We start from the raw sequence: 27078 nt of genomic DNA, 5'->3' as shown, positions 1-27078 counted from the left end.
GGAGATCGCGGAGGCCACATTCTTGGAAAGTACCTATTGATGACACGATCGCCAAACATCTGCGTAATTAATTGTTTTGCAGGGATAAAGATGTGGGGTGGAGCGCCATCTTGCATGAAGATTATGTTTTCCATATCGTGATTCCTCAGTCTAGGGATGACTAAGTTCTGTAACATGCTGTAGTAGCGCTTCCCGTTTACTGTAAGAGTCTGCCTTATTCCATTATTGTCCACACCTGTGGAGTAACGGTTAGCGCGTCTGGCCGATAAACCAGGTGGCCCGGGTTCGATTTCCAGTAGGAGCAAGTTACTGTTCTCCAACCAGGAGATCAACCGTGAAAGGAATGTGCTTACTATCGCGACATGTACTGTATTGGAGCGAAGTAGATACATAATATTATCGTTATAACGTCTGTTTAAAAACCATGTGCTCTCCTGCATTTGTTATTTCCTGTATGGAGAGATTAAAAGACCAGGAGATTAACAGTGATCTAATTTTGTAACTAGGGTAGTATAAACATGTGTGCATCAATCTTATTGTTTGTGCTGTGACAGCGAGCAAATAGAGATATGAGTACCCATGTGTGTGACCTTATGACATCTTATGACATCAACATTCATTCACAGCATTACCCCCTTTCGTCTCAGCCGGCAGAGACTTTCTCGTGGTTGGAGCACAGTACCTGGTTGAGATTTGTTTTCCGGGATTTTCCCTCAACCCAATATGAGCAAATCCTGGGTAACTTTCGGTGCTGGACCCCGGACTCATTTCACCGGAATTATCACCTTCATCTCATTCAGATGCTAAATAACCTAAGATTTAGATTTTATTTAATAATAACATATACATAAAAACGTTACATTAAAATACCCCGAAAGAACAAAGCTCGTGTGATGTTCATAAAGCTTAGTAAAATAACCTACTAAAAATTAATGGAGCTAACACGCGTAATTGAGGTTCGTTTTCCGACCAAAGTCAGACAGCAGACAAGCGCCGGAGTTGCTCTCGGCGCAGGTTCGATTCCCGCTTGGGCTGATTACCTGGTTGGGTTTTTTCCGAGGTTTTCCCCAACCGTAAGGCAAATGTCAGGTAATCAGTGGCGAATTCTCGGCCTCATCTCGACAAATATCATATCATTATCGCCAATTCCATCGACGTTAAATAACTTCGTAGTTGATAGAGAGTGTGGGAAGACAACAATAACACTCGTAATTTCGTAGTGATAAAAAATTAATGGTTAATTTCTGATGATGATGATGATGATGATGATGATGATGATGATGATGATGATGGAACCTCCAAATATTTAGGAAAGGTTGAATACATTAACTTCAAAGATACGGTAAAACAGTCCATAACTCTAGTTAGACTATAAATAAGAGATAAGAAAGTTATCATTTTTAAGAACTTATACATAAGTAAAAATGAGCAAAGTATAATTTCTAAATAATCCGCAATGACTTTTAGCTCCAAGCATCTCTGTTGTGGAAGCATTGAAATTCCGACTGTCCCAAGAGTCATTTTAAACAAACTTGACCGATAACTCATGCAGTGACAAGGAAGAAGAATTAAGATGGTCTCGAAAGCGACGCATCAGACACTCTGAAGATAATAGAATAATTCCCCCCACCCCCAGTTAAATATATGAAACCATTGTTCCGCAATCTGTCTCTCGCCCTAGTGATATATCGCGCGATGGGAAGTGTCGGCTGCGAGGGGATGATTGCATTTCTCGACCAAGTACTTTATCTTCACGCTTCTAACCTCGCGCTCCTCACGAACATCCTGCCGGCAACGCTCCCCGCGCGAGAATCGTCGCATGGTTACTTCGGTACTTACACAGTCATGTATCACATACACAACACAATAATAAGTATCATACATACATACAATACATACATACATACATACATACATACATACATACATACATACATACATACAATACGTACATACATGCATACATACATACATACATACATTACATACATACATACACACACACACAGCCAGCTCAGTCGGCTAAGACGCTTGCCTGCCGATCCGGAGTTGCAATCGGGCGAGGGTTCGATCCCCACTTGAGCTGATTACCTGGTCGGGATTTTTCCAAGGTTTTTCCAACTGTAAGGCGAATGTCAGGTAATCTACGGCGAATCCTCAGCCTCATCTCGCTATCATCAATTCCATCGACGCTAAATAACCAAGGAATAATGCATGCACACATGCATACATACATACATACATACATACATACATACATACATACATACATACATACATACATACATACATACATACATACATACATACATACATCTCTTGTTTAGGTTTACGCTTAACTTAGATTTAACATGATTTTTAGATCAGTGGTTCCCAAACTTTTTGAGGGCTCGACCCACTTTTGGGCGAGACTTTTGTTTGCGACCCCCTTATACGATACCAGTATTTAATCCCATTTGAAAAATAGAAGAACCAATGGAAAGTGTATGAATACTATGTTTGGTTTTGCGGATGAGCAATTACACTTGCACAGTTTTAAACAACAGCTTATGGAGTATTTTCCGAAAAAAATTTAAAACATTTATTTATTTATTTACTTACTTACTTACTTACTTACTTACTTACTTACTTACTTATTTATTTATTTATTTATTTATTTATTTATTTATTTATTTATTTATTTATTGCGAAACATAGATCAATATTGCATCCGTTTAGAGATTCGCATTCAATTGGCTGAAGTTAGAAAAAAAAAAAGAAAAAATATTTACTATGTACCTACTGATGTGATTTTGAAAAAAAAATTCGCAGGGCGTACAATTTTTAATCAAAAGAAGCTCTTATTTTTTTAATAACATTTGGAACCTTATATTTACGCAAAATAAAATTATTATCTGTGATTGCCATAAAAAAATTAGAAATGTCCTTGAACTTGAAAATGATATCACTATTATGTATCGAATGCAGGGTACAGATTTGAGAAGCTACTTTCTGAAAAACAGGCACATTTATCGCACTATTATTGTTGGCTATATTAACATTCATTGGTTTTTATGCAACGTTATGTTTATAAATACATAATAGATATATGCCAAGAAGGTGTTTTTGTCTTATTTTGTAAATTATCTTGCGACCCCCCTGAGCACTTTCACGGCCCCCCAGGGGATCGCGATCCACACTTTGGAAACAGCTGGTTTAGATTAACAATTTTATTTTATAAAACCGGGCCTAAAAGGAGTGTCAGGAATTACACCTTCCTTTCTTTTCAACCAATAGTGATAGAAATGAGACTCACAGCGCAATATATCCTATGCTTTGTGCAATTATGGTCATAATGTTCTTAAAGCGTAATGTTTCCTTCTTCTTCCTCTTTTTTTCACTTCATGGATTAGGCGTCAGCCTTGTTCCGGTGTTACACCTTGTTATTGTAATGTTTCCGTTTAATGAAATATTTGTGAGAGATCCTATTTTATTGTTAGTACAAAATAATCCATGACTGTTATTCAATAACAATTGTCATTAAATATCTATCGAAAATAGAATGCCATTACAAAGTGTTTTTACAAAAGTATAAACATGGTTATGTTATCATTCTGTATCCATATATCTATATTGTAATACAAAAGTAAATAAAATTATTCAAATACATTCTGCCAGATGGCAGTTACGATAGAAGTTATCAATCACTTCGAAATTCGAAACACCAAGTGTATGGTCTCAATTTTCAGCTGATACTGTGATTTTCTAAAATGACAAAGAGAAGTAGAGCAATTTTATTCCGAACTTAAAATTTCTGCTTTCATTTTCAACCATCTTGGGAGTGGCTACCTAGTCTTATTTCAATTGCAATTACATTTGGTGTAAACTTAAGCTATTTATCATTCCATCGTATTTTTAATAATGATTTCAGTTTGAAATACCCATCAGTTACCAAGTTACCAAGTTTGAAGTCGCAGAGACAATGCCTACCCTTTTCTAGGAAACTAAATCTCCTTTGATGCTAAGTCCCTCCCTTATTTTGTGTCTGAATTGAGAGTTTTCTTTCATAAATTTCTATAATGGCAATAAACGTGAATTACTATCTCAAACGAGGGGACAACACAAAAGAAATTCAATAAATTGTGACCTATCTTATATACAGAAACCCACATAAAATAATCGGGGAAAAAAAGTATCAGAGGAGTTTCCCTTGTAGACTTTTGTTATCTCGACCCACTTGCTTTCAAATTGCTTAATTGTGTATTATTAGCAATTATTATAACCTGCATTGCTGCCATCCTTAGCCTGCGACGTACACAGGCAGAGATTTGAAGAGGATGCTGGGTCAAAATGATAGACCTCTAAATTATCTAACGACCGCGCCTGACTGCTTGATTGCGGCTCCCAGAAGATACTAACTTCGTTCCCACACCACTCTGCTAATCTCACAATACTGGTAAACGGAAGTCTTTTAGATATCCTGCACAGAATCACAAATTCGTAACTGAATCGTGTATTACGTCAATCACTTTTAAAAATATCACCAGCATAGCGGAATTTACAAATAAGTTGCTTTAAGCAACGTAGGTCTAAGATCTGACTTGAAAAATTATTATTTAAAAAATAATTCATATTAAAATGCTTAACAACAAAGAAAGAAAAGCAATTTGTAAGTTTTATAAAGTTTGATGTTATGCTTCTGAATATATTTTCAAATTTTCTCTTTTGCGTCTAATTTCTAAGATCATAATTTTATGATTCACCAGAATCACCGGAATGGATCAACAAATGGATCAAAATCCATGTAAGCCTATAGGTATGTGATGAAGCTGACCAGTTTGAAAATTCGAGAGATATGTTTATTTACAGGCCTAGGATCCGAGGCAACTTAAGAGTCAAGTGAAGTTAACAGTGCAATGTAGTATAGATGGAGTGAGGTGCCGCGGTGAGTTTTGTTTGCCTGTGCGTTAAAGTACAATCGGTTCGTGATTAGAGGTACAGATGCCTCAAATTAGGAAGCTGCCTGGAGAGGGGAAGTAGTAGAGCTAACGGAGGGGGCCCACCTAGGCTCCGATACCCAGGTATAGTCATATTATCAGAAAAGTTGATCTCTTGACAATGTATTCAAGATGTACCCTCCCTATGCAGCCTTCTCAACTGTTATTAGAACCGTTCTAGTCCACAGTGCACAGTAGTAGGAGGACAGTCGTAGGGGAGAAGTGCTCTATGCGCCTGCGCGAACGAGATATCTTGCTAGTTTGAGGCAACTTGTACAGTATTTTTCCGTTTCTCCCTACGAAACAAACTCAGGCCATCACAGTGCACTTTCAATATATAGCAAACAGTTTTTTCGAACTAGTTGCAAGTATGTAGTCTACTATATGGCTGTTCATTGTAACGCTAACGACTTCAATGTCGCCGAGGGACATGAAAACTTGTGAGGTATGTATCCTACTTCATTTTCCACCGTCACTAGATTGTACTATTAGTCTAATAATAGAATAAAATGCAGCACATTGACGTCGTTGTTTACATTCACAGTATGTCTGTCTACTATGTTCAAGGAACTCTATAGTCAAGTTGTGCGTACATTGGTACATTGGTTGCTAAAGTGTCCTGGATCCTAAGCCTGTTTATTTATATAGAAATCGTCTTTTGATTGTTTCTGATGCAGTGACATTAGTATTACCAGTATGTTTACTTCCACTGTATAGATATTATTAATTATTCAAATGACATCTACAGTCTATTTCATAACTCGTCACGTGTTGAAGTTTGTTTACAGCCAATCATCCCCCTGCCACCGCTGTACCAGTTCGTTGTATGCAACAGGAACACAGATAGCCATTCCTATGAGCTGTAGCCTACCGCTGCACCTCTGAAATGTTGAAATACTCGCAGACCAGTTCTAATTATGTAGCTAGTACTCTGGCATGAACACCACTGAAAATCGGAATACAAAATACACGCGAGTCAACCCGCAAGTACACAGTAGGGGTGGAAGTAGAAGACGCAGTCTTTGTTATCAGTAAGACTAAGAAAGACATTAATGGAATCCAGTGTACAATGGTAAGCTCACACATCCATAACCAGACTTCTTGCCTCTCAATAGGGCTATCTTAGGCGTTCCTTCGCCGTCTTCAGCGCTGGATATTTGTTTAGGTGGTGATTGTCCATTTCTTCCTCCTGATCACATAGGATGCAGAATGAGCTCCCTATTCGATTAAGGTGCTTATCATGTTCAGTAAGTAGGCGGAAGCTTACAATAACCTCATTCTCGGCCAGTTGGGGTGTATCCAAGATAGAATCTTCCTGCTCTTTACACACACTATTCTTCAAAACAAATTACTGAAACCATTGATATGAATTTAGTCTACTAGGAAAAATAGTTGAAAAGACTAGATTGGATCGTGTTAGGAATGATGGCATTAGCAATGTGGGGCTCAAGCTATAAGAGAATGGAAGGAACATGTTGACAGAATGCCAGAAGATATGATAGTGAAGATTGTAAGGGACAACTCTCCGAAAGGGAAGAGAAGCCCAGGAAGACCCCACAAGAGATGGCTGAATTCTTTCTCTGAATGAACAGGCTTGGAAGCTTATATGGAAGAAAGAAGAAGAAGAAGAAGAAGAAGAAGAAGAATAAAACACTATTCTTGTTGCTAGTTCTTCATCTCTTCTCGTTGTGATTTTGTAAAAATCTTATTTACTAACTTATTGTTTTGATAGTCTGGAATGATATTTCTCTCTAAATATGTTGTAAAATACTGCATAGTACCTCTTTATAAGAACATCAGTATTAGAGATGAACAACGCTCGAGAAAGCAAGACTAACATACAGTAATAACAATGAATGAAATATGTTTGCTTTTGGTACCAAAAAAGTTGTTTCATCCACAGAACTCATACTTTGTAACAAATCAAACAGGAACTATGGCCAGAGCTACCTAGCGGCTTTCTCTACAATCTACTTCAGTTTGGGTCGGCTAGGTAGCAGTAGTGATGGAGGAAATAAATTAAATACCGATATATTGATATTGCAATATATTGCAAACCTAATTTCGATAAACGATATATACATCGCAGAAAATATATCGATATATCGAATGGTTATCGATATATCGCTATTCCGTAAGCAAATTGTATTTTCAGGCGTACATTTGTTGTATTACAATATAATTACTTAAATTTTAATATTCATTTTTACCATTGAAATTAACATCATAACAGTCAAAAGCATAAATGTAAAATTGTAACAGTAAACAATAAATTTTCAATACCATATTATGTAGGTCCTAACCTAAATCAAAATTATAGCGGAGGCACGGGAAGTTAAATGATGTAGTGGGAAAGAGTTAAGTGAACTCTAGATGGTTGAATATTTGATATTGGAACACGATTCAATTATTCTAATGTTATATATGATTCAATCCAGGACACAGATATAGGCTAATGCTCTTTTCTATCTAACAACATAATCATACTGTATTTAAATGTAAGTAAACAAAACTTGTAATTATTTTTAAATGTAAGTAAACTTTACTTAGAATGTTACTAGTTTAACAAAACTTCAGAGTTGATTTGATGCAATCCTTCTATAGTAAGTTCCCATTGCAAGTTATTGTTACACTCCAACATTCCAAACAACAATGGTGATGATTATAAGGATACAATTTTTATGCACTAAAAGATATAATAAGAAAACAGAATGTCAGCACTAGGTTGTGCATAGAAATCATAGACTTAAACAAACGTCACATCGGTAGTAAATCCTTGTTTCTCTTTGCATTTCAGAATATAGAAATAAAAGTTTTGATACCCGTTTTGAGGTCAGACGGTTTAGAGTTGCTCTCCTGCCTTGGAGAACATTAATAACAATATTAAAACCGCAGTAGATAAACCTCCCGTCTGTCTCATGTTCGCACACACTGCATTTTGAATTTGGTGCTGCATATTAAACAATTTGAATTCGAATTCCAGTCCAGCCAATTATAACAAGGTATTGAGTGAGGTTGCACAATTATGTATTTAATAACTGTCCACCTTCAGTAGCGTCATCTCTCGGGAATTATTGGAGTTGTCTGGTGTGGATTATGTTGTTGTTGATAATGATAATTATTCCACAAAAAATCGATAAATTTATGAGAAAGCCGATATATTATACGATATATTGAATCAAAATTTCGATATCGATATATCGCTATATCGAAACTAAAATATCGGTATTTCGTAAAAACCGATATAGGCCTATCGTTCCCATCTCTGGTAGCAGCAAAAATCAGAATCAAAAAGATGATCCAAGGTACTGTACAACAGTCTTCCCTACCTACCCCAATTTACGAAACACATGCAAGTTCTACGAAAACGAATAAAAAGAACAATATCTGTATTATATTCTCTCCTTGGTGCAATATCATATTGGACGTCTTAGTTTATATCTGCGTTCCCAAAGAATTGAAATTAAATCTGTTCCATGAGAATTTTAATTAATAGGAATTCTTTTCTTTCTTGTACGTGCGCATACTACTGGGCGTATTCTCATGATAATTTTATACACACCCTATTTTTCCTTCAAGAATATTATTAAAAGTTTTAATAGATTTTTCTTTCGGTTGTTGAAGAGCCGATCTCTTTTCTTCTGAAGGCTGTGAGACGTTGCGATATCGAGAACCAACTCAATTATCCATTGTCGTCCAGCAGGCGACCCCGCTTGACGCGCCCACTATGGATAAAACTGGAAACTCACAACACTCAGCCCCAAGTTAGCAATCTCACGCTCACTTCCATTTACTACTTGTACTGTATTATTGGATTTCTCTTGACGCCTTCCTACACAAATTTTTGTTAGTTCACTTGTTAGAATTTTACTTAAGTAGATGACGTTTATAATTTATTTTAGGCCTATAATTTAAGCAAAAAGTAGCATGTAACATGTCAAAATAAAAATGTAAACTTGATTTGTAAAACTTAGCTCTAATTTAAGTAACTCTCGAAAAAGTTAAATATAGCAAAGACGATACTGGAGATAGCCTAAAATGTCTACATAGTAGAACAACAATGAAGCATATATAGGTTGGTCTACTGTTCTCCAACCAGGAGATTAACCGTGAAAGAAATGTGCTTACTATTGCGTCATCTATTGGAGCGAAGTAGATAGATAATATTACCGTTATAACGTCTGTTTAAAAAAAATGCGCTCTCCTGCATATGTTATTTCCTGTATGGAGGGATTAAAAGACCAGGAAATTAACTGTGATCTAATTTTGTAACTAGGGTAGTATAAATATGTGTGTATCAGTGTTATCGTTTGTGCTTTGAGAGTTAGCCAATGGAGATACGTGTACCCACGTGTGTGACCTTATAACATCAACATTTATTCATAGCATAACCCCGCTGCATCTCATTCCTCTGAGATTTTCTCCTGGTTGGAGTACAGTATGAATTGATGTTAAGTACAAAAGACAAGAGGCAAGAAAGAGATGAGATGAGATGAGATGAGATGAGATGAGATGAGATGAGATGAGATGAGATGAGATGAGATGAGATGAGATGAGATGAGATGAGAAAGGAGGGAGAACAGAGAAAATATGAGAGGAGAGGAGAGGAGAGGAGAGGAGAGGAGAGGAGAGGAGAGGAGAGGAGAGGAGAGGAGAGGAGAGGAGAGGAGAGGAGAGGAGAGGAGAGGAGAGGATATTTTGTTACTGACATGATCACTAATAAATATTATGGGCAATAATAATTAGTTTCCTCCAAACCAAGCCACTGAAGGCCTATAGACTAACGGTTTTACTAATAAACCGTGTAGGTTTATAATTTTTATACGATACTTAGGCCTATGCAAGGTTGGGACAGAAAACGTTACTAATAAACCATGCATAAGCGATGAATGTAAAAACAGTCTGTAACTATAGATGGGAATTGCTTTGCAGTATACACGACACCCCTTGTTTAAGCGCTGTATATAGATAAAAAAATGGCCGCCCCTCTTACAGCTGTTCGTATCGACTGTCATTTTATGAAGATGACTGCCTTGTAACCACAGAAGAACAAACCAAAGAGCACAAAATAATTAGAATAATATCACAGTCTAGTATATACAGTCGCGAAGCTCAATACGTAGTAAATATGCAAACATTAGATAGTTGCTCACCACTAGGATCGCTAATATCGCCTCATTACAGGCAATGCAAAATAGAACCGTCACAGTCTATTGTTTCTAGCACCCTCAAAACTCAAGCTTCGTGACTGTATATAGTAGACTGTGATAATATTGCTGTAGCTTGTACTCTTTGACCAAAATATAGTGTGGTAATCGAGCAGAGCCAGTTGTACTATCGATACTTAACACGGCACACCAAAGCACTCTATCGGATGCAATAGAGAACCTCAGATATTCTATTATCTTTCGTAATGAATTAATGACGAAACTATGACGTAGCTGTGTAACAGTTATGCTGCAATACACGGCATATGTAGTGATTATTTACTCACGACTTATAAACGAGCTATTCATTGTAAAAGTATAAGACAGTTAAACATCTAGGCCTATAGGCATATAAAAGTTTTTATTAGTAAGACCGTACATGTTAATGTCTCATTCGTTATTATTTTGTAAACCTGTTACCGTAACCTGTTGCCTAATGCAATTAATTATTTCACTAATATTCAAGATTCTTTTCATAGTTTGTATGTTCTTAGATTCACATTCGGTGACCTGATACGATTTATTTGTGAATATTGGAAAATGTAATAATAATAATAATTATTATTTATTTATTTATTTATTTATTTATTTATTTATTTATTTATTTATTTATTTATTTATTTATTTATTTATTTATTTATTTATTTATTTATTTAATCTGGCAGAGCTAAGGCCAGTAGGCCTTCTCTTTCGCCCAGCCAGACTCTAATTCTAATTGAATGTATTAACGTATCATACAAAATGTAACCGAATTAAAATAACAGCAGTTCCTACACTCTTCAAAATTAGTTTAAATTTTCAATTAACACAATAATAATAGGTATATACACTAAAAAATAAATAATGTAAATATCTGACTTACTATTAAAACACCATCTCCTTATCTTGTGTCTGAAACAAAAGAAATAATGAGTTAGACATTAAAACTTTAAGTTTTAAATGTTGGAAACTAAAACACCAATGTAATAGAATGCAGAAATAATATCAGGAAATTCAATATTTTTTTAACCTAATAGCACCTAACATTCAAACGCCGGCACCTTACGATTCGTATGGTTTCTTTCTCCGTAAAGATAGTTCGATGCCTTCTTTTCTCCGGATATGGAGAAGAATGGAACGTGGTGAAGTGGACAGACAGAATAAGAAATGAAGCTGTGTTGGAACGAGTGGATGAAGAAAGAATGATGCTGAAACTGAACAGGAAGAGGAAAAGGAATTGGTTGGATCGCTGGCTGAGAAGAAACTGCCTACTGAAGGATGCACTGGAAGGATTGGTGAACGAGAGAAGAGTTCGGGGCAGAAGAAGATATCAGACGATAGACGGCATTAAGATATATGGATCATATGAGGAGACAAAGAGGAAAGCAGAACATATGAAAGATTGGATGAAGCTGAGTTTGCAGTGAAAGATCTGCCCCTGGGCAGAACACGAAATGAAATAAAAATTCAGATGATGAATAAGATGAAGGGAAAGTGGAGAATATTGGTGGAAGGATAGAGGAAATTGGGAATATCCCGAAAAAAAAAACCCTCTGCAATGTCTGCTTTGTGCACCACAAATTCTATTACGACCTAGCCGGGGATTGAACCAGGGCCGTCTGGATAGAAGGCCAGGCGCTACTGCTGGAGCCACAAAAGCAAAAAATATAGTAAAAGTATAGTAAAATCTCCGTAATATAGAAAACTTTGTTATTAAGTCCTAAGACACGTTGAAGTTACGAATACGATATGAAAAATAAAGGCCTAACTTCTCTGTTCTGCATTAGGAGTCGATATTTATTAGGCTACTTCATTCCTCTTCAACTACAGAGAGAATTCAGATGATTTTTTTACTTTAGTTGGTTATTTAACGACGCTGTATCAACTACTAGGTTATTTAGCGTCGATGAGATTGGTGATAGCGAGATGATATTTGGCGAGATGAGTCCTAGGATTTGCCAGAGATTACCTTGTATTCACATTACGGTTGGGGAAAACCTCGGAAAAAACCCAACCAGGTAATAAGCCCAAGCGGGGATCGAACCCGCGCCCGAACGCAACTTGAGACCGGCAGGCAAGCGCCTTAACCGACTGAGCTACGCCGGTGGCGAATTCAGATGATGATGATATGGTCTAGTATATACAGTCACGAAGCTCAATACGTAGTAAATATGCATCCATAATAGTTGCTGACCACTAGGATCGCTACTATCGCCTCATTACAGACAATGCGAAATAATACCGGGACAGTCTATTGTTCCTAGTACCCTCAAAACTCAAGCTTCGTGACTGTATATAGGCCTACTAGACTATGATGTGGCGCATTGGCTAGATGAGTAGCAGTAGAAATCGAAGTATTCACCTACATCCAGTAGGCCTATCACAAGATCGGTGGAGAATCGGATACTGAACACTGATTGAGTTAAGACTGGGTTACTCGGAGAGTCACTGTATGAGCAATTGTGGCATTTCTTAAGAAAGGAAGAGTCTACCACGGACAGCTAGAAATTATAATGCACGAAAGAAAGAAGAAAACGCGAAAACAAACAAGTACAAAAAGTGAAAGTTCATTATGTTAAGCAGGCAAGTTTGTCACATAGTCACGCATTTGTAATGTAATAAATGTAAATATTTACACAATGTCCTGACTGCTGGAACTGGCATTATGTCAACATGCTTCTTGAAATTAATGTGGGTGTTATTGTTACTGGTCGTGAGGTTTATCAGATTGTCTTCGTAAAATAACAAGGCGTCCTTCTAATTTAATATTAGTGCTCTTCACTGAAAGTAGCCCACGAAAGAATTATTGTAATTTATTTCATTTTAAGTATTGAGTTACACGGACCAGTTCTATCGCCATATTTATGTAATTACAAAAATGAAAATTTTTGCCTTATGATATTGTTCAAAATGACGAAACTTTTGAGACACCAGGAGAAATATAACAGCAATAATAGAGTAAATGTTGAATGATAACGAAAAGGAAAACAAAACTACTAAAAGAAAATAGGCTACATCGAAACCACTTGTCTCAAGAGATCGAAGTCAGAGGAGTGTTGTTGTTTTCTCGTATAATTCTACGTCATAATAAAAGTAAATAGGTTACATAAGCAGTAGACTACACCAACACCATACAGTCTACACATCTCCCGATAGGCCTAATTACTCGTATATTTAAATGCTGGGTGGCTTCAGTAGATGCTAGCGAAAGTAAGGATAGGAGCTCGTAGGCCTATACAGCAAGCTACAAACATTGATCACACATCTTATCTGATACAACTGATGTGTTGTAGCTACAGTGTAGAAATCAATGTAACGCGTGTTCATTACGTAGACCTACCAACAACTTCCAATCTAATGGTCACTATCGCTCAAGATATGTAACTTAAACAAGTAAGAAATTAACAAAATAATACATTAAAAATTAAAATAAAATCCATGGCGCGACAGCCTATATAGGGCCAAGATCTATCAGCAGACTACTGCATACGTCCACATACCTCAATAGGAGTAAGCGATATTCCAATCAATGCGGGAGTAACGTGTGGTTAGAATGATTTCCTCTCCCAGTCACTACAGCTGGATAGAGAGACCGAGTTTCGCTAAATCCATCATGATTCTGGGTGGGCACAGCTTCCGTACATTGGCCGAAATTCATGATAAAATTTCTTTCCTCGTCAGAACTCAAATCGACGCTTATTCAGTATTGTTAGTTCGAGGCATTACGCCTTATACCACGCAGATACGGAGCGGGATAACATTAAAAATGATAATGGATATTTATGGAAAAGTTATAAATAGGCTATAAAAGAAGATAGGTATCAGAATCATACACCACATTAACTTCTGGCTTAGTTGCCTGATGAGTGATGCCTTATTGGTGTCAAACAGATACATCCAGAACAGTATCCCGTGACTGAAAAAGTGACAAAATTACATAACTTACAGGAAAGCTACTGTAATATTTTTAAGGAATTGTGTACAGAAGAAAATGTGGATGAATTGAGGAATTGGACTACAGTTTCAAGGCAGTCAGCAATTTAGTAAATACCCTACCTAAGTTATGAGTCCTGTCTGCAGTTAAGTAAATAACAACTTATAAGAAGATGACAAATATAATTTATCACGGTTTAAATTTACAATTAGAAACGTTTGAACGGAGCCGCCATTTTCAGTTGACTATCTATGAGGTAAACAAATGACGATCGCAAAGCATGTTTTATAGTACGTAAAGAATTTGCAGTTTGAAATGTTGGCAAACAAAGAAACAAATGGTAGGGAGGTGATAAAAACAGAAGAAAGTATAAAAAGATTAGAAGAAATAAAGTAGATATTAACTGACTCACTAAAATCCTATTTCACTAATGTTAGCTTCACATAAACATTTAACGGAGTCGCTATTTTCAGTCGACTAGGCCTGACTACACTGTTGCTTTTTTTCTTTAGACATCACTCTGATTGTGCTGCATTTTCAAAATTGTCTCATAATAATCTCTTTCTATTATCTAATATAATTTGAAATATATTAACATTCTATGTATTTTAGTTTAATTCTGCTACCCAGTTTATTTCAGTGTTTAATTAATAGTTCATAGTATTTTGTTGTTTAATTCGTAAATAACTCTTGTATACATGTAACTCTCATCTAAATCAAATTGTTGAATTCTTTGTAAGTTCATGCATATGTATATACACTTTTTGCTGGTTGTGTGGAAGAGAAGGCCTTACGGCCTTAACTCTGCCAGCTAAAATAAATCATTATTATTATTATTATTATTATTATTATTATTATTATTATTATTATCTCTGCGGAAAACAAATGACGATCGCAAAACATGTTTTATACGAGAAGTACCGTAAAGAATTTGCAGTTCGATATATTGGCAAACAAAGAAACATATGTTAAGGGGTGATAAAAACAAACAAATGCTAGGGAAGTGATAAAATAAACAAATGCTAGTGAAGTGATAAAACTGTATCGATAAGCAGCAATGATTGGATGAAACACGTCCTTTCGTACCGTTTTATTGATCAAATGTAGTATGACGTAGTAAAAGTGTAACAGTCAATGAAAAAATTCAGGATGACAGGTGAAGACGTAAATATTTATTTCAATGCATTATTAAATTTTATACATAAAAAGCACATATACTGTAGCCTATTTCGAATCATATAGGGCCTACTCACAAACACAAAACCAAACGCATGGATACAATACGTTTGTTTGAACCCAAATGTTTAACGACCACTGCTTTGAACCATAGTAGGCTACTAATATCGGCCCTAGAATTTATAACAAATTAATAAAGAAATACACACATCTGTTTACCTCCAATATTTTGACATTTAAAAGTTGTATGTAAGCAATTTGTTAGGAGCAATTATTAATGTTAGATGTTATTTTATTGTAATTTATGCGTGTAAATTTATTATGTATCCAATCCTCCCCTGAGCACGAGAACACTCTCTTTTAAGGGGAGTGCTATAATTTTGTAAATTTACAATTTCTTTGTACAGTATTTTTTCTGGCAATAAACAACTTTATATTATATTATATTATATTATATTATATTATATTATATTATATTATATTATATTATATTATATTATATTATATTATATTATATTATATTATATTTTAGACTGTGGAGACCTTCGATCCTTGGAGTCATGACGCGAAAGTTTTGGTAGCTCAAATCGGCCAAATTTTGATCTCCATTACTGGTGATGATCGTTGCACTACTTATTTGCGTCAACGTTTAAGTAGGCTATTGCCATTCAACGCGGAAATGCAATGAGCGTTTTGGGTACTCTTCCCGAGTCCAGCCCTTAGGATGAACTCTTTCTCTTGTAAAATTTATTTAGTATTCCGTAGGTAAATATTTGTATTTAGTTTTATATATTGTATTGTAATTATAAAAAAGTACATTTCATAGATATTATATTATATTATATTATATTATATTATATTATATTATATTATATTATATTATATTATATTATAGCGACAGGAAGTTTAAATTAAAGGACACACAATGAGCTGTAATACAGTATAGTCTATATTTGTCATACGTGGAATTTGTGTGTGGAAGAGAATATGTTTTTGTACAATATTTGGTTGGAAAGAAACCCCAGAATTGAGGAAATTTCTCAGTAGGCCTATGTGTATGAATCTTCTAATGGAAAAATTGTTTCTGGTATGTCGCCAGTGTATCAAACTGTAGGCCTACATAACCTATTATAAACTAACAGAAGGGATTTATTAATTTCAATATCTACAAAAATAATGACTGAAACAATCGCCCAGCATTATTTAACAAGCATTAAAGATTCAGATGACTTGTGTCTTTACAAGGAGGGACCTGAGCACATAGAAGTATTTATACACGTGCTTTGTGAAGAATTCTAGCACTGTGAAAACACTGCAGTGTTTTTGCTCATCATAATTCATAGTTCATTAACTTGCAACAATCGGTGAGAGGGGGCCGTTGCTAGCATAAACACACACAACTTCCATATTGCTTGTATAATATCTCCATGTATATACATGCGTGTTTATTTTCCACAATAGAGAGAGGAACGACAAGCCAACCTGGCATGGCAGTCGTGATTCTAGCCACTTATCGATCCCAAGTTTGGTCACGTGACAGGTGACCAACCAATAGCGTGACCGGATCTCAAGATGACGGTGCTGTCTGGTCGGCAGGTGTGGCCGTCATCGCCTAAGAGAGAGAGAGCGAGAGAGTAGGAGAGAGAGAGTTTGATGGGAGGGATAGCAACGTTGCCAACTTCCGAAACACGATGGGTGAAGTGCTCATTTCCGGTTCTGCATAGTCAGGAAACAAATGGTAGGCGTTGTTGCGTGGAAAAAGTGTCAAACAACACAAGGTGTACCAACAACTTTGTCACGGTCACTGAGCTTCTGACACTAGCAATTTGTAAGTTGTATCTGGTTCACATTAATATTGGTTGATTAATTGGATTAAGAAATTACCGTCATGGCATTATGGAAGTGTGAATTTATGTCCCTTTCAAAGAACTGGATGTAGGCTTACGTTCTGCATTATAGACTTCTCTTGAGCGGTAACTTGTGAACTGTTAATTAGCCTACATTATGAGGAAATAATTACAGCAGTTTGTATGTAATGCTGCGTAACACTAGTGGTGATGTCACTATTTCAGAATTTTTAATCTGGCGGAAAGGGGGATATTCGATGGGTAGAACTTGTGCTCAAAACTGTGAAAAATATTTACTTAGGCCTATTTACTTACTTACTTACCTTAACTTAACTTAACTTAACTTTATTTATTTATTTAGAAGAGTCCAGGGGAAAAAGGGGGAATGTCCACTTTTAAACAGTTCTCAGGAAATCAATTTTATAATTTGAAACTCTATCATTCCGAAAATAATACTGATAATTTAACCAGCAGTTATTCGGTTACTGAGAACTTTCTTCCCTTTTTCTAAGTGTAGAATGAATACACTTCATATGAAGTATATAAGCGAATGGAAATCTGAATTTTGCCTGAAAGTGGACATTCCCCCTTCTTCCCCTGGACTCTTCTTATTTAATTATTCTGATGTACTTAAGGCCTTCAGGCCTTCTCTTCCACAACACCAGGAATACAAATACAATAATAGTTATGGGAGTTAAGGTAAAATTGGACGGTGAAAAGGCGTGTAGTAATGAGAAAACAAGAACATGGGCACAAACAAATCAGCTAGAATAGATCAAAGACTGTAATGCATCTCTTCTCATAATATAGTATATAGATTTTATTTGTATTATTTTATCAGTGAAGACCTGCAATTTTATATATTATGTACATGTATTGTAATCACACGTGTGCTTTTCAATCAATTGACAGTGGGGTGTAGTCACACAAGAAAAGAGATATATTGATGTCCTAAATTATGTTGTTTTTATCATGTTGTATGCTCATTAATATATATTGTATTTTGGTTGTAGAGACATATGTACTTATTAGAGATGATATTGCTGTAGCCTATAAAATGTTGTATCTGATGATGTTGGTATGAAACCGACGAAAACGTTCATACAATATTAAAATTATGTAATGTAAGGACTCGCACCTCACGTATATAGAAAGTAAAATCATTGACTGAAAATAAATATTTCGTATTATATAAAATTGCTATATTAGCCCTACCGGTTATTCTGTATGGTTGTGTAACTTGGACTCTCACTTTGAGAGAGGAAGAGAGGCTAAGGATGTTTGAGAATAAGGAGATTAGAAAAATATTTAGGGATAAGAGGGATGAAAGTCCTGCGCCGTGGCGTCGTGGTCTAAGGCATCTTGTCTAGGACTCGCGTTACGGAATGCGCGCTGGTGCGAGTCCTCATGGGAGAAGAAATTTTCTCATGAAATTTCGGCCAGTGTATGGGACCGGTGCGCACCCAGCATCGTGACGTCGTGACGCACTTGGGATGCTACGATAGGTAGCGAAAATCCGGTTTCGCAAACCAGCTATAGTCTAACGGCTGGGAGGATCTTTGTGCTAACCACACGATATCTCCATTCTGGTTGGATGATCGTCCACCTCTGCTTCGGCATGTGGACGTGAGGCCAACTGATCGGTCTTGAGCCTTCATGGGCTGTAGCGTCACGGATTTTTAAGAGGGATGAAGTTACAGGGGAATGGAGAAAGTTACACAAAGCAGAAATGCATGCATTGTAGGCCTATGTTTCACCTGATATAATTATGAACACTAAATTCAGATGTTTGAAATGGGCAGGGCATGTAGCATGTATGGGCGAATCCAGAAATGCGTATAGAGTGTTAGTTGGGAGTTGGAAGGAATAAGACCTTTGGGAGGCCGAGACGTAGATGAGAGAATAATATACAAATGGATTTTAGGGACGTGGGATATGATGGTAGAGACTGGATTAATCTCGCTCAGAATATGGACCGATGGCGGGATTATGTAAGGGCGGCAATGAATCTCCGGGTTCTCTAAAACCATTTATAAGTAAGTAGGCCTAAGGGTAAAATTGCTGGTCAAGGCAAATTTCTTTCATACTAAATGAGGTACAGTAGTGGCAAAAAAAAAAACCGGACCGACCTTGTAGCTGATTTCAGAGCCTTGTTTACCCCAGAGCACGATAGACTGGTAACTAAGACCTTCGTGGTTCGAATACTGCCTGGGAAGGAAACCTTTTTTTTTTGTTCCTTATTCAAATTTATTCCCAATACTTTTCGAAATCGAACCTGGGCCGGCTAGTCTGAAGGCAGAGGCGCTACCACAGAGTTAACTCGGCGGACAAGGAAGTGAAGTAAAGTCACTTAAAATACTACTGTCAAAAGTATTCTTAAAAACAAAAGATGTTCTATCTGAAGTAGGGAAATTAGTGGCCTAATATAGGGACATCATTTTATTTTTACTAACATTTTTAATATTAACTTGCCTATAGGCCTACCTCTGAATCAAAGCCTTTTCCTACCCCTTCCACGACTGGAGTTCGATGATACTGGCGTGATATACAAACAAATCACTTTACTACCTAGGTATAGGAGGGAAGAAAAGTAGTTCATCCATTTACGTAAACTAGGAAATATTGCGCTTTTGAGTTTGATCATTTTCATTAGGTTTTTGTTTAATCAAAATACAGTACAGTATTAACAATAAGTGTTTTTACTCAAGAACTAAGCTATCCATTCAGACGTATTCATTACGCAGTGTATATTATACTGTGTAGGCCTACAGCACATTAGCTTACAATATAGAGGATGAAGTTAAATTGAAAAATAATCATAATATGGCTATTTAAATACATTTTTTAAAATTGCGGCCGTTCATTTCGATACAGGCTTCAGTTCTTTTGTGCATATTATCGCACTATAGACTATTGTACCTAATTCTAATTACCAGTTTCGTCCTTCGTACTAGTAACTCATGTTGAAATAATTCTGTACCTACTCTATAAAAGAGTACCTTACGTACTGTAAATTCAATCTTCACTTCTGCCCGATCCGAAAAGATAAAATTACTCAGACATACTATCTATTGTCCATCCAAGTGGTTATGTCGTAGGGTCGTAGAAAATCAAGTGACAGTTAATTACTTAACAAGGCCCTTTTATTTAAGTTATTTTAAACAGTTGTAGGCCTATAATATTACGTAGACGTCCAATTCCTAACAGAAATTAAAGTTCTCAGAAAAGAGCTAAGACAGCCGAGCCACTACCTGGCGAATAAAAGCTGGTGGGGGAAACCGGGGTACGACTAGGCAAATGGATGACAGTAGGTCCTACCTGTGCGAAAATGATTCAATATTGAAAGCTCTTTCGTCACTGGAAAACGCGAACATATTTTTGGAACGTACTGTTTACTATGACCGTAAGGCTACTATGACTGTATAGCCTATGCGGTTTTGGATCTGTGTGGAGGACGGTTGAACTTCATTACTAGAAGGGATGGGAGTGAAGTACATTTAAAAACTCAGGTAGGCTACAATAAAAATTGGAGTAAAAATCAAATGATGTCCCTGTATAACTTACTGCAGGAATGGCACATTAGACCTACAAGGAAGTATCTCAGTGGACCGAAATCTACTGTAACGCTTAGCATAGTGATCTAAGCGAAGAAACTAACAGATCTGACCCACAAGTTGATAATAATAACAGCCTAATAATAATAATAATAATAATAATAATAATAATAATAATAATAATAATTATTATTATTATTATTATTATTATTATTATTATTATTATTATTATTATTATTATTATAGAAGCCTCAAATGATATAGGCCTTTAGGCCTAGTAAAACATGTAAGTAATAGGTCTGTCGCTTGAAACTCAGGTCGAAGCAAGCTAGTGGCATAACTGAGTAGAATAAAAATATCGTAATAAGACGAGGAACTATATTGTTGTAGAAATCGCATCGTGAGCTTTCAAGTTTTGTACTGTATTATCGTTAATCAAGAACGAATTGCATTCTTGGCTTTATCACAGCGATATCCAGGCATTCATGGACGCGTGTCACAAGCTACGTAACAGTAATTTATTTCCGTGACGGAAATCTTAACGTTTACAACCATCATACAATAGACAAGAAAACAAAAGGCCTCTGTTGAATGATTTATATATGAGAGAGGTTATAAAAAATTTACGACTCCACGAGTCAAGAACTAAACACTAATGTAGGCTATATTAGAAATAGACGCCAAGTGTGAGCACTGTATAAGTTTCATCACTGTTATGCACTTTGCTGTAACTCAAGGAAATAGCGTTTCCGCCTATAAATTAAAAGAATTTCGCTTGGATGTAACATGTTTTAAGAACTGTCCTTGAGCACCTCTAATCACAAGATTAGAGTCAATTTATTTATAAATAAATTTATTAGTATTAATCTGGAATCAGAACAAATAAGCCTACGTTCAGTATTAACATAGATCTAAACTTAGCTTCTTGTCTAAGCGGATGACGTGAATATGTTAGGAGAAAATCCACAAAAACGATTAGGGACAATATGGAAATTTTACTTGAAGCAAGTAAAGCGATAGGTTTGAAAATAAATCCCGAAAAGACAAAGTATATGATTATTAAGGAGCGAATTCCTATGTAATTAAATATTCTTTTTGCGTGTGATAAAACACAATTAACAAAGTTAAAAATTCCGAACATGAAGTTTCAAGTTTAAAACCCGAATTTTATTTCACATAAAAACACATATTTTCACAAAAAAATTATGTAAATACATATTTTCAGGAAATCTATTAGGCTATAAACACATAAATCTTAGAGTTTTTTTACTTAAATATTTTTTTACAAGAACTTTTAAATATTTTAAAACTAAATCAATTAATTATATCACTCAGAAGTACGTTATCTTTTTTTTTTAGGAATTCTTGGTTGCTTCGTGTTTCTACAGTAAGCGCTGTGTGGTGTATCCGTTATCCATTTTCGTAATGTTATCGCCACAAGTTCTGAGAACTGCTAGACAGCATATCAGTGTTATTATTAGAGAATAAATTGACATGGACAAGGAGGAGAGATCTTGCAACACATAATTAGGAATGTTTATTGTTGCTGAAGGTGATTTCATTCCAGGCTTTGTTTGTGAAACACAACACATTATTTAATTTAAAGAAATCTCTCGTCTCTCGCTCATGCATATCAAGTAAGGCAATACATCTTGTGATTCCCTGTTATCGGGCTTCGTCAATGGATATCCTTCAAGTTATACTGAAAGATGGTTATTTAAAAAACGATTTGGCTTTCCTATTAGTAAATTTAAATTTTTTGTGTGACACCATAAAAAAACTCGAAACATCCGAAAACCTGTTATCTGAAACAGGGAGGTACGTGCCGTGGAAATTAAACTAGACTCGCTACCAGGTCCAGAAGTACAATTACTAAGGGACAAATTCCAGAATGTGTTTGGGAAAAACAGTGGGTATAAAAAAATGTGTAAAATTCCTCAAGTATTGGAGGATGTGCCTGTAGGTGAAATTGACGGTGTATATGTTTGTGACATTCCTCTCTTTAAATATGCACGTCTGACGTCCTGTGATGTGGAAAGATCGTTTTCACAGTATAAGTCGTTGTTCAGAGATAATCCGCATGCATTTGTGATGGAGAATTTGGAGATGACGTTTGTTGTTCACTGCAATTCTCGGCCAACTACTAGCACTCAAGTGTGGTTGGTGAGTACCTAGTAACATTTTTTTTTTCAAGTTAAGTAAGGTACTTTTGTCATATTTAAAATAAATATTTTTTTTTTATTTTTAGCAAACATTTTCGTACTTTTTAGCACATAAAAATTAAATAAGTTATATTAAAATTTTTAGCACATAAAAATCCGCTCCCTAATAATTATGTCTCGTGACTAGAATATTGTACGAAATGTAAACATAAATATTGGAGATTTGTCCTTCGAAGATGTGGAAAAATTCAAATATCTTAGAGCAACAGTAACAAACAAATATAAATGACACTCGGGACGAAATTAAACACAGAATAAATATGGGAAATGCCTCTTATTATTCGCATCTAGTCTGCTGTCAAAAAATGTTAACGTTAGAATTTATAAAACAGTTATATTACATGTTGTTCTGTATGGTTGTGAAACTTGGACTCTCACGTTGAGGAACAGAGATTAAGGATATTTCAGAATAAGGTTCTTAGGAAAATATTTGGGGCTAAGAGGGATGAAGTTACAGGAGAATGAGAAAGTTACGCAAAGGAGAACTCCACGCATTGTATTCTTCACCTGACATAAGCTTAACTTAATTAGGAACATTAAACCCAGACGTTTGAGATGGGCAGGGCATGTAGCACGTATGGTCGAATCCAGAAATGCATATAGTTAGGAGGCCACAGAGAAAAATACCTTTGGGGAGGCCGAAACTTAGATGGGAGGATAATATTAAAATGGATTTGAGGGAGTTGGGATATGATGATAAAGACTGGATTAATCTTGCACTGTATAGGTACCAATGGCGGGCTTATGTGAGGGCGGCAATGAACCTCCAGGTTCCTTAAAAGTCATTTGCAAGTAAATAAGTAAGTAATAATAGTAATACCAATAATAATCATAATCCTTCACGAATTAGCCCTTGTAGACATGTTTCGGCGCCATCCGACAGTCGTAGCAGGAGACTTCCAAGAACACCAAAGCACTGACTAAACAGCTTGGTGGCATTCCGGTCTTCAATTATTGTTCGTTGTATGTTGGCATAAATGCAAAGTGCAATGGTAGCTGATTTTAAATATCATGTCCACATGTGGGTGACACGCAACATGAAGCACGCGTATGTGTAATTGAGTTGTTATTTAACCACAAGACAAGGCTATTAATGTAGCCACTACATCTGACAATGCTTGAACATTTCCTGACACTATTACACACGCGACCGTACATTTCAATTGATTTGTAAGTAGATGCAAGCCTTTAGAATTGTGGTTTTCAACTCAAAGCCTTCGTTTATATAGGCCTACGTTATATTACAGAATTTCAACCATGCTCTTCTTCAAACATAGCCTTCAAACTTACAACCTTCAGTGGTAAAATAAATATTAACAGAAGATTAAGAGTAACACGGAAGGCATTACATGAAATTCACGCGTTAAGTATCTTTAGGTCACAAATTAGTAGGTTTAAAACTTGCGCATGGCCTATCATTGTAATGTCCTCCATTATATTAGATGGACGTCTGTCTTGATCTTTATTACAGGCCGCGAAAGCCCGAACATTTGCTCAATAGTTAACACCGGTGTTTATTACTCCACTTGTATTTTCTTTTAACTACTTCGTCCAACATAGTTAAAAAATCATCGACTATGTCCTCACTCCTCACCCCTTTGTACTTTTTCCTTTTCTCCTTACATTAGTCGATATCTTTCCCTCACCGTCATATTTATAATCCCATGATCCTCATTCTTTTCATTTTGTTCCCACTACTCATTCCCCTTCCCTTTCCCTTGCTTTTTGTTCCTATTCCCCTTGCTCTCTTTTATCTCCGACACATCCCATCTTTTTCTCCTCCCCATTATATCTTTTTCTGCTTTTCCTCATCATCTCATCTTCTTCCTGCTTTTCTTTATCTTCTACTTTCTTCTCATTATACATCCCCTCTCCCTTCTGATCTTCCTGATATTTTCTCTCCTGTCTACTTCTCCTTGCATCCTCAAACTTATTATTTAATTCAGCCTCCACTGTTCTTCAAGATGACTACCTTCTTCTTCTTCTTCTTCTTCTTCTTCTTCTCCTCTTCTTTTTGCTAATTCGTACTTTTTCTCTTGGCACTTCCACATCTTCTCTTCCTCCTGACACTTCCCATCATTCTCTTTCTCCTCCTAATTCCCATCATCTTCTTCCTTTTCCTACTTCCCAGTATTCTCTACCTCCTCCTACTTCCCATCATATTTTTCCTCTTCCTATCAATAATTCCCATCATCATCTTCCTTTTCCTACTTCCCAGTATTCTCTTCCTTCTTCTACTTCCCAATATCTTCTTCCTCCTACTTCCCATCATCTACTTCCTCCTACGAGTAATTTCCATCATCTTCCTTTTCCTAATTCCCAGTATTCTCTTCCTTCGTCTACTTCCCAACATCTTCTTCCTCCTACTTCCCAACATCTTCTTCCTCCTACTTCCCATCATTCTCTGCCTCCTACTTCCCATCATCTTCCTCCTCCTACGAGTAATTCCCATCATCTTCTTTCTTTCCCTACTTGCCAGTATTCTCTTCCTCCTTCTACTTCTCAACATCTTCTTCCTCCTACTTCCCAACATCATCTTACTCCTCCTACTTCCCATCATTCTCTACCTCCTCCTACTTCCCATCATCTTCTTCCTCCTATGAGTAATTCCCATTATTTTCTTTCTTTCCCTACTTGCCAGTATTCTCTTCCTCCTTCTACTTCTCAACATCTTCTTCCTCCTACTTCCCAACATCTCCTTCCTCCTCCTACTTCCCATCATACTCTACCTCCTCCTACTTCCCATCATCCTCCTCCTACGAGTAATTCCCATCATCTTCTTCCTTTTCCTACTTTCCAGTATTCTCTTCCTCCTTCTACTTCCCAACATCTTCCTCCTACTTCCCAACGTCATCTTACTCCTCCTACTTCCCATCATTCTCTACCTCCTCCTACTTCCCATCATCTTCGTCCTCCTACGAGTAATTCCCATCATATTCTTCCTTTTCCTACTTCCCAGTATTCTCTTCCTCCGTCTACTTCCCAACATCTTCTTTCTCCTACTTCCCAACATCCTCTACCTCCTACTTCCCAACATCTTCTTTCTCCTACTTCCCAACATCCTCTACCTCCTACTTCCTATCATTTTCCTCCTCCTACGAGTAATTCCCATCATCTTCTTCCTTTTCCTACTTCCCAGTATCTCTTCCTCCTTCTACTTCCCAACATCTTCTTTCTCCTACTTCCCAACATCTCCTTCCTCCTCCTACTTCCCATCATACTCTACCTCCTCCTACTTCCCATCATCCTCCTCCTACGAGCAATTCCCATCATCTTCTTCCTTTTCCTACTTTCCAGTATTCTCTTCCTCCTTCTACTTCCCAACATCTTCTTCCTCCTACTTCCCAACATCATCTTACTCCTCCTACTTCCCATCATTCTCTACCTCCTCCTACTTCCCATCATCTTCGTCCTCCTACGAGTAATTCCCATCATCTTCTTCCTTTTCCTACATCCCAGTATTCTCTTCCTCCGTCTACTTCCCAACATCTTCTTTCTCCTACTTCCCAACATCCTCTACCTCCTACTTCCCATCATCTTCGTCCTCCTACGAGTAATTCCCACCATCATCTTCCTTTTCCTACTTCCCAGTATTCTCTTCCTCCGTCTACTTCCCAACATCTTCTTTCTCCTACTTCCCAACATCCTCTACCTCCTACTTCCCATCATCTTCCTCCTCCTACGAGTAATTCCCATCATCTTCTTCCTTTTCCTACTTCCCAGTATTCTCTTCCTCCGTCTACTTCCCAACATCTTCTTTCTCCTACTTCCCAACATCCTCTATCTCCTACTTCCTATCATTTTCCTCCTCCTACGAGTAATTCCCATCTTCTTCCTTTTCCTACTTCCCAGTATCTCTTCCTCCTTCTACTTCCCAACATCTTCTTTCTCCTACGTCCCAACATCTTCTTTCTCCTACTTCCCATCATCTTCCTCCTCATACGAGTAATTTCCATCATCTTCTTCCTTTTCCTACTTCCCAGTATTCTCTTCCTCCGTCTACTTCCCAACATCTTCTTCCTCCTACTTCCCATCATCTTCCTCCTCCTACGAGTAATTCTCATCATCTTCTTCCTTTTCCTACTTCCCAGTATTCTCTTCCTCCGTCTACTTCCCAACATCTTCTTTCTCCTACGTCCCAACATCTTCTTTCTCCTACTTCCCATCATCTTCCTCCTCATAC

At 36.6% G+C, this 27078-nt stretch overlaps 1 protein-coding gene across 6 annotated transcripts in view; it reads right to left on the bottom strand.

Moving 5' to 3' along the window:
* Nucleotides 1-27078, bottom strand: part of LOC138710867 (uncharacterized) — a 2470114-nt gene that overhangs the window by 1384261 nt on the left and 1058775 nt on the right. For all 6 annotated transcript variants that reach the window (XM_069842040.1, XM_069842041.1, XM_069842042.1 and 3 more), the window contains one exon: nucleotides 11046-11074. In XM_069842040.1, the coding sequence (XP_069698141.1) occupies nucleotides 11046-11074 (29 nt within the window). The remainder of the gene's footprint in view (nucleotides 1-11045; nucleotides 11075-27078) is intronic.

This window comes from Periplaneta americana, chromosome 12, assembly GCF_040183065.1.
Source record: "Periplaneta americana isolate PAMFEO1 chromosome 12, P.americana_PAMFEO1_priV1, whole genome shotgun sequence".
Classification (NCBI taxonomy): Eukaryota; Metazoa; Arthropoda; class Insecta; order Blattodea; family Blattidae; genus Periplaneta; species Periplaneta americana.
Note: the sequence above shows the minus strand (reverse complement) of the source record. Positions and strands in the feature narration are given on the sequence as shown.